Here is a 10,036-nt window from a genome sequence, read left to right as displayed (position 1 = left end):
CGGAAGGAAGGTTGGGCAATCTACTTCCATAGTGATACTGCCTTGGAAACCCAAGGAGGGGTTGCTATGAGTCGGGGCTGACTCAACAGCACATAACAACAACAACATGTAAGGAGAGTGTGCCCATGACCATGTATAGGGTTGGCAGACAATGTTTCTACACGTGTATTTGTAAGTTCTGTAAGAATTCCTAGGTATATAGTAGAGCTGACAAGGGACAAGGTTGTAGTCACTTCTTGGCCACAGCCAGCTGCCCAGAGGGAGCAAGTAGTTGGACCTGTGAGCTCGAGATCATATTTGCAGGGGACATCAAGCTCAATAGGCATAGCATACTACACAAAAAAATTGTTCCAAATCCTACTTTGGTGAGTAGTGACTGGGATCTTAAAAGCTTGCAAGTGGCCATCTAAATGCAACGATGGGTCTCTCCTCATCCAGAGCAAAGTAGAATGAAGAAAACTAAAGATTCATGGAAACAGTTTGTCCAACCAACTGGTACACCATACAATCCTCAGCCTACACGACTATGAGACCAGAAGAACTAGATGGTGCCCAGCTACCACTGTCAACCACTAGGAGGGGGATCTCTGTAGGAGATCCTGGATAGAATGGGAGAACAATGTAGAACAAAACGCAAAATCACTTAAAAAAAAAAAAAGCACCAAGTTTGCTGGTCTGATAGAGCCTGATGGAACCACTTAGTCTATGACCCCTACCTACCCTTCAGGTCTGGAATTGAACCCACTCCTGTGGCTTCCAGCCAAACAAAAGACAGGCATATGAGCTGAACATTTACATTAGGTAGATAGACTCCTTGGAGAGAACAATCATGGAAGGAAAGAAGGGCTATGTATGCACAAGGAGACAGCTCAGAGGGCAGGAGTACATGGAGGAAAGGACACAGGGAAGAGGTAACTATGGGGAGGAAGTGGGAGAGGAGCTGTTGTATTGTGGGAAACTGCAATGTCATGAGACAAAGTGTATGTGAGCTGCTGTATGGAAAGTGAATTTACTCTGTAACGTTTCACCCAAATCACAAAATACACACACACACACACACACACGTGTGTATATAAATATATATACATATACATATATATAAGCATATATATATTTTTATATTTATATATGTGTGGATGTTGAAATCCTAACCCCTTAAAAAATAAAAAAACCTCATTGCCATCTGGCCGGTTCCAACTCAAAGAAACCCCTCCTTGCATTTCCAAGGCAGTATCTCTACGGAGGTAGATTGGCCAGTCTTCCTTCCCAGGAGTGGCTAGTGGGTTTGAACCACCAGCCTTCTAGTTAGCAGTCAAATGCCTTAGGCACTATGCTACCAGAGCTCCTTCCTAACCCCTATACCTGTAAATATGCCCAGGTTGGAAATAGGGCTTTTCTTTTGTTATATTAATCAGGTTATACCAGTGTAGAGTAGATCTTAAACCTAATCACTTCTGAGTTACAAAAAGAGCAGAATACACACAGAGAGACTCAAGGGAAGACAGATGCCAAGGAATATCAAGGAAGTCCCAGGGCTACCAATAAGGAAGAACTTCTCCCAACAGCCACATAATGAGTTCAAACTTTCAGCACTCCAACTCAGAAAATAAATTTCTGTTCTTTAAAACCACCCATTTGTATTTGTGCTATGGCCAAAAAACAAACCAAATTCACTGCCATCAAGTCAATTCTGACTCATAGTGACCCTCATTGGGTTTCTGAGACTATAAATTTTTGTAGAAGTAGATTGCCCCATCTTCCTTCTGCAGAGCAGCTGGTGGGTTTGAACCACTGACCTCTTGATTGTCAGCCAAATGCCTTATCCACTACATTACCATAGCTCCTTTGTGTTATGACCAAAAACAAATCAAACTCACGCCGTCGAGTCAGATACAACTCATAGCAACCCCTCCTTGGGTTTCTGAGGCCATATCCCTATGGAAGTAGATTGCCCAATCTTCCTTCCCAAGAGTGGCTGGTGGATTTGAACCACCAGACTTCTGGTTAGTAGTCAAATGCCTTAGGCACTATGCCACCAGAGCTCCCTGTGTTATGAAACACTAGGTAAATAAGATACTACTTCTTCACTTAAAATGAATTGACCATAAGGCATGAGTGTGTTATTAGCTTAATCATGTAAAATATTAAGATTTAGGATTAGAATATGATGAATGTAAATAATTGCTTAAATGATTTTTAAAATTTAGGATAGAGTTTTATATGATGAACTCATTCTGATTATAGTATATTGTTACTTAACATGCCATATAACACTTATGCTATGCCAAAAACTATTGTAAACTCTGTATAATTATTGTATAGATAACCCACTGAATTTCTGCAACCCTAGACCCCCTTTTTTTCTTTCTCTCTTTCTTTAAACATATTTCTTTTCAACCCAAGAAACTAAGATATTCTTGAAGAAGAGGGATCAGGTACTTGGGACCTATTTCTTTAGTGCTTCCAATATCTGGCTTTAAGAAGTATTACATTTAAGAAATAGTAAAGCTAGTTGCCTAGTATTAATTGTCTTCTAGATCAAAAATCCTATGGAAAAATACCAGTAGGTGGTCAATATTTGAAGGAAACTTACTAAAGTACTTATAAATTCTTTTTTAAAAAAAACTAAAACAGGAGATTTCTGGTAAGATGGAGGAATAGGCAGACAAGCGACACAGACCCTCTTCAACAAAGAAAAGAAAAATGAATTGACAGAGATAGACAGGATAATCCTGGAGCCCTGAGCTTTGAAAGGAACTATGCAGAAGTGGATTAGGCACCAACTAGTGGAAAAACCTGAACGTAAATAGTAAGTACAGAGATGGTTGGAGCTGCAGACTGTCAGCTATTCTGACCGGACTGAATATTTTCAGGTGGAGTTGGGACCTGAGAATTGACCTAAAGATCAACCCTGGTCACCAAGGGCTGTAGGGATGGATGACTGCGCTGGTGGCCTATGACTAGGAAAGGAAACAGCAAGGAGGGAGACAACCTGAGCTGTTGACTTTCCACTGTCCGGAGGGTGCAGCCATTTTGAATGTTTACAAGCAGTGGCCATTTGGGATATTTAAAGTGACCAAGGGTGCAGCCATTTTAAATGTTTAAAAGCAGAGGCCATTTTGGATATTTAAAGTGACTGAGGGTGCAGCCATTTCGAATGTTTGTAAGTGGTAGCCATTTTGGATATTTAAAGTGACTGAGGGCACAGACATTTGAAATGTTTACAAGCAGTGACCATTTTGGATATTTAAAGTGACCAAGGGCACAGCCATTTTGAATCTTTACAAGTGGCAACCGTTTTGGATTTTGAAGTGATAGCATTCTCATTCGGATTCCTGGGATCTAAGAATAGTCTCTGTTTGCCAAGGTCAGCAGGGACATACGGAGGCTCACAACATGAAAGGAGACAGATGATGAGTGTATAAGTGCTGTCAGCTAGCAAATAGAAGAGCATGGTACCCTGCTTGTGTAGACAACATACAAACAAAGCAAAGAAAACAAAGATCGTGGGCAAGTCACTCCAACATATAATCACCAATTAAATATAAACACAAAAATGTCACAATGCCTCATAGACAACAGAGCATCACAGTCCACACAAAGAAGCAAGATAAAGCAGGAGAAACAAGGGACCAGGAAACAGACTCAAAACACATCCCTGAGGAAGACGCAGCATTGGAACTCCCTAATAAGAAATTCAAAACAATTATATTTAGGTATCTTCAATGAATTGAGAGACAGATCAAGGAAAAGATCAAGAAAACCCTAGAACAATTTCAAAAGACAATACAAGAACAAAATTACAAAATAAATGAAAAATTAGAAATGATACACAATCTACACACAGAAATCCAGAAGATTAATACTAAATTTTCAGAAATAGATAAGACATTGAATGGGCAAAGGAGCAGAATTGAATCAATGGAAGACAGAATTAGGGAGATTGAAGGCAAACATATGAATACTTCTTTGGAAAGGGATCAATCAGAAAAAAAAATCAAAACAAAATGAAGAAAGCCTAAGGTTCATGTAATCGGAATTCTAGAACAGGAAGAGAAGAATAAAATCACAAAGAAAATTGTTAAAGATTTGTTGGAAGAGAATTTTCCTGGTATGATGAAAGATGAGAATATATCCATTCAGAAAGTCCAATGAACCCCAAACAGGATAGACCCCAAAAGAAAATCACCCAGACATTTATCACCATCAAATTTACCAAAACGAAAGACAAAGAAAGAATCATGAGAGCAGCATGGGGAAAATGAAAAGTTACCTACAAGGGGCAACCAATAAGACTAAACTCAGATTTCTCAACAGAAACCATGCAGGCAAGAAGACAATGGGATGGTATATATAAAACCCTGAAAGAGAAAAATTTCCAACCAAGAATTATGTACCCAGCAAAACTGTCCCTCAAACATGATGGTGAAATTAGGACACTTCCAGATAAGCAGAAATTAAGGGAATTTCTTAAAATCAGACCAACCTTACAAGAGATGCTAAAGGGAGCCTTTTGGACAGAGGAGCAGTAACAGCCAACAGCAATTGACCATTAACACACACGATGATATAACCCAGAAACCAACCCAGCTATGGAAGTATCCAAAGTAAATAATCCTACAGCATTGTAAACAGGGAACCAGAGACATCAATTGACAAATGAGGACAACTATAAACTAAAAAGAGGGAAAAAACTGTGTCATTACAGAACTTCTAGATGGTAGGGAAGTCAAGCCAGCTACAAGATAGAACAGACTGTTCTATACTTGGAAAGAAAACTATAAATCACAGGGTAACCTGAAAGAAAAATGATAAACCTTCACATCAAAAGAGAGGACCAGCAAAATATTCAGCAAATCCTAAAACAAAAGCAATGAAGGAAGTGATAACACGATTCATAAACAAAACGAGCTCAGCATAGAAAATTATATGGAACAAAGAAATCAAAACCACGAAAAAGCATATAACAAAAATGACAGCAACAAATTCATATTTGCCGATAACTACATATCTGGCAAGGAACTTATCTGTAAGATTTATAGTGGAAGAGTGGATGGCCAAACTATAGTATATACATATAATGAAATGCTATGCAGCACTAAAGAATCGTGTAGAGTCTGCAAAAAAACATTGCATAATATGGATGAACTTGGAGGACATTATGCTGAGTGATATAAGTCAATCACAGAAGGACAAATATAGTATTAGTTCATTGTTGTGGAGGGTCAAGGAAAGGTTTCTATATGGAGGGAAACTTTGTTGGTTGCCATGGGTGGGAGGAAAGGGGAGGGAACACTGCAAAAAGAAAAATGCATTGACCCATTTCATTTTAGTTTTGTGTATTTCACTGTACAACAATTACATTTCAATAAAATGCATTTAAAAAAAGCCCCACTAAAATAGACCATATTAAATCCATGTAGTAGGGTTTGAAGTGTTAATTTCCATATACCATATCTACCTGAATAGACACTTTTAAAAATCTCCATCTTCCAGTTTCATAAATTAGCTTTGCTTTTTTTGCTATTAATTTATGTAATAAGAAAACTTCTTGGTACGTTTGTTTTATCATCTGTGTGCCTGAAATTTCCACTGAGCAGATAGATGACTCTTGAGTAAGAGTTCTTGAGTCAGAAACAGCGTGAAGGACTATTGCTGGCAGAGGATTCAGTGTGCGATGAGAGAAAGAACCTGACAAATAGAAGTTCAGGGAAGATAAAATCACCTGACTCATCCTCATGAGTTATTTAAATAATATACTCAGTAAAATTCAGTAGGATACTGTACCTTGGTACTCTATTGCTGTAACTACTTGGTCCTTTGGGGCAGAAAAGCCATCAGCCTTATAATCTGAAAGAATAAATCAGATAGGAGTAATTAAAATAGTATAAAAGTCCATTTTCAAATATTTGAATGGGACACAATATATTTACTGATCTAACTAACTAACAACAAACAACAAAGTTTGGTGACAGCTTTATATATACATAAAACAAATTAAAGTACCAAAAAACAAAACAAAACATATATTCCTCTTCCATTTCCTGTATTGTGGTTTGGCCTTTATGCATTTCCTAATATAGAACCAATCAATCTATTGATTCTACCACAGAAACATGGGCATCCCAGGGCAATGCAAACAGTTAAGTACTCATCTTCTAGCTGAAAACTGGCAATTCAAACCCACCCAGAAGCACTCCAGAAGACAGGCCTGGCAATCTGCTTCCAAAAGTTCAGAGGCTTGAAAAGTTACACTACACGTGTAGGGTCACCATGAGTTGGAATAGACTTGACAGCAACTAACAACAACACAGACAACACATTCACACCAAAATGACTGTTAAACAAAACCTTGTGGCCTTAATTTACCTTGATACACAGTCCAGCATCATGGGAATAAAACAAACAAACGAGTTGCTATTGAGTTGACTCCAACTCATGATGCCCCCACGTGTGTCAGAGTAGAACTGTGGCTCCACAGGGTTTTGCTATGGCTGATTTTTTAGAACTAGACTGCCAAGACTGTCTGAGGCACTGTGGTGGTTATGTTTGTGTGTCAATTTGGCTGGGCCTGGTTGAGTGGCTGGGCAGCTGGTGGTAGTTATTCCCCATGATGAGACTGGCAATCAACTCCATGGTGGGATCTACCACAAGCAGCTGGGTAGCTGCCATTGGGTAGGCAGTCTGCTTCCCATATATAAGCAGCAGCTCTGGGAATGGTCTCTAGCTTATGGCATGCGTGGACCCTGCATGCAGTCATGTCGTTGTTTAGTAGCCTGCCATACGTTGCCGACCATGGAAATTACAACAGACTTGAATTAATGGCCTGCTGTGTGGTTTGGTAACATCGGGACTGTGCCATTTTATTCATTGACCTTGGGCTTGTTAGCCTTAGCAGCCAGTAGCTGCCTGAGTGAAGAGATGCCTCTAGCTTTAGTGGGGTGGGAGTAGCAAGCAAAGCTGAAGCCCAAGGTCAAGGTGCTTTCACAAAGCCCCTAGAGCCTGGTACTTTGAATTGGGATTTAAACCCTCCAAATTGTAAGAATAAACTCCTGTTTGTTAAGGCCATCTTATTTGTGGTACATTCCTGTCAGAATGGCACTAGGCAACCAGAATAGGGACCTCTGGGTGGGCTCAAACGTCCATCTTTTCAGTTAGCAGCCAGATGTGTTAATCATTTGCACAACCAGGGACTCCAGTGTCGTAGGGTATTGCCATTAAAATAAAAGCTAATCATTGTTAGTGCTTTATTGAAGGGTACAAATTGCTATACTAATTTATCCTTGATTATGCCCATAAAAACCAAGAAAAACTCATTGCCATTGAGTCAATTCCAACTCATAGTGACACCCATCGGGTTTCAAGGCTATAAATCTTTACATAAGTAGATTGCCTTATCTGCCCCCTGTGGAGCAACTAGTGAGTTTGAACCACCTACCTTCTGGATAACAGCCACTTGTCTTACCCACTAGGCCAACAGAGCTCCTTGATTATGCCCACTATCATTTCTATATGATATTAATGAAGCCTTTATCATACAGAAATGAGTCAGTATGAGAAATGAAATATTGACTATGAAATATTCTCTGTGTTGTGGTTGCTAGGTGTTGGTAAGTCAATACCAATTCATAGTGGCCCTATGTACAACAGAGCCTGGGGTCCTGCCCCAAACTCACAATCACTGCTGCTTGAGCCTATTGTTGCAGCTATTATGTCAACCCATCTCATCTCAGGTCGTTTTCTTTTCCACTGACCAAGCATGATGTCCTCCTCCAGAGACTGGTCTCTCCTGATAACATGTTCAAAATATGTGAGACGAAGTGTCAACATCTTTGTTTCTAAGGAACACTGTGGCTGTACTTATTCTATGACAGATTTCTTTGTTCTTCTGGAAGCCCACTGTATATTCAATATTCTTCACCAACACAATAATTCAAAGGTATCAATTCTTCTTTGGTCTTCCTTATTCATTGTCCAGCTTTGACATGCATATGAAGCAATTAAAAAATAAAAATATAAAAAAAAAAACATGGCTTGGGTCAGGTACACTTTAGTCCTCAAAGTGAAGTTTTTGGTTTTTAATACTTTAAGGTAAAGTCATTTGCAGTGGATTTGTCCAATGCAATATGTCATTTGATTTCTTGAATGCTGCTTCCATAGGTGTTGACTGTGGATTCAAGTAAAATGAAACCGTGACAACTTTAATATTTTCTGTTTATCTTAATGCTGCTTATTGGTCCAGTTGTGAGGATTTGTTTTCTTTATGTTGAGATATAATCCATACCGAAGGCTATCATCATTGATCTTCATCGTAAGTGCTTCAAAAGTCCTCTTGGCTTGTCATCTGCATATCACAGGTTGTTAATGAGTCTCACTCCTATCTTGATGGTACACTCTTCTTCATGTACTCCAGTTTCTCAGATTATTTGCTCAGCACACAGACTGCATAAGTATGGCGGAAGGATACAACCATGATCACAACTTTCTTGATTTTAAAACATCTGATTTTAAAACTCTTTGTTCACTTCAAAGGATTGTCTCTTGGTCTATGTACAGGTTCCGTGGGAGTCAATTAAGTATTCTGGAATTCCCACTCTTTGCAATACTATCCATAATTTGTTGTGACCCACATAGTTGAATATCTTTGCACAGTTAATAAAACACAGGTAGACATCTTTCTAGTATTTTCTGCTTTTAGCCAAGATCCATCTGACATCCGCAGTGATCCCTCATTCCACATCCTCTTCTGAATTTTGTTTGAATTTCTGGCAGTTCTCTGTTGATGTACTGCTGCAACCATTTTTAAATTATCTTCAGCAAAATTGTATTTGTGTATGATATAATAATATGGTTTGATATTTTCTGCAATTTGTTGGATCATCTTTCTTTGAAATGGGCACAAATATAGATTTATTCCAGTCAGTTGGTCAGGTTGTTGTCTTCCAAATTTCTTGACAAAGAAAAATGAGTGCTTCCAGCATTGCCTCCAGTTGTTGAAACATTGCAATTGGTATTTGTCAGCTCCCAGAACCCTCTTTTATGCCAGTGTCTTCAGTGAAGCTTGGACTTTGAAGCTTGGACTTCTTCCTTAAATACCATCAGTTCTTTTTCATATTTTACCTGATGGATGAACATCGACCAATTCTTTTGCATTCAGTTACTGTGTATTATTTCCATCTTCTTTTGATGCTTCCTGCATCATTCAATATTTTGCCCACAGAATCCTCAAGTCTTGAATTTTTTCTTCAGTTCTTTCAGCTTGAGACATGCTGAGCATGTTCTTCCCTTTTGGTTTTCTAACTCTAGGTCTTTGCACATTTTTTATAGTACTTTACTTTGTCTTTTTGAGCCAGTCTTTGAAATTTTCTGTTCAGCTCTATTATTTCATCATTTCTTCCATTCACTTTAGCTACTCTGTGTTCAAGAGCAAGTTTCAAAGTCTCTAATATTCTCCATAATGGATATAAAGTATGTACAGAAAGTCATTGTGGTAGTTATGTTTGAGTGTTTCTTGGCTGGGCCTGGTTGAGTGGCTGGGCAGCTGATGGTAGTTATTCCCCATGATGAGACTAGCAATCAACTCTATGGTGGGACCTACCACAAGCAGCTGAGCAGCTGCCATTGGGTAGGCAGTCTGCTTCCCATATATAAGCAGCAGCTCTGGGAATGGTCTCTAGCCTATGTCATGCTTGGCCCTGCATGTAGCTGTGTCATTGCTCAGCAGCCTGTTATGCTCTGCCAACCTTGGGACTTACAATGGATTTAAGTTAATGGCCTGCCGTGTGGTTTGGTAACATCAGGACTGTGCCTTTTGTATATGAACTGCTGTATGGAAAGTGAATTTGCTCTGTAAATTTTCACCCAAATCACAATAAAAAAAAATAAAAAACTTTGAAGAACTGGGGCAACCTTCTCGAAATGAAAAAAAAAAAAAGGACTGTGCCTTTTCACTTGTCAACCTTGGGGCTTCTCATTCTCAGCAGCCAGCAGCTGTCTGAGTGAAGAAACGCCTCTAGCTCCAATGGGCTAGGAGCAG

General features: G+C 39.1%; 1 protein-coding gene across 1 annotated transcript in view; it reads right to left on the bottom strand.

Annotated features, from left to right (window-relative positions):
- JAM2 (junctional adhesion molecule 2) overlaps positions 1 to 10,036 on the bottom strand; it is a 120,929-nt gene that overhangs the window by 55,233 nt on the left and 55,660 nt on the right. The window contains exon 2 of the mRNA XM_042781339.1: positions 5,788 to 5,850. Within this exon, the coding sequence (XP_042637273.1) occupies positions 5,788 to 5,850 (63 nt within the window). The remainder of the gene's footprint in view (positions 1 to 5,787; positions 5,851 to 10,036) is intronic.

This window comes from Orycteropus afer, unplaced genomic scaffold, assembly GCF_000298275.1.
Source record: "Orycteropus afer afer isolate SDZICR_OR568_19922 unplaced genomic scaffold, OryAfe1.0 scaffold00108, whole genome shotgun sequence".
NCBI lineage: Eukaryota > Metazoa > Chordata > Mammalia > Tubulidentata > Orycteropodidae > Orycteropus > Orycteropus afer.
The sequence above is the reverse complement of the archived record's forward strand: the minus strand, read 5'-3'. Positions and strand labels throughout refer to the sequence as shown.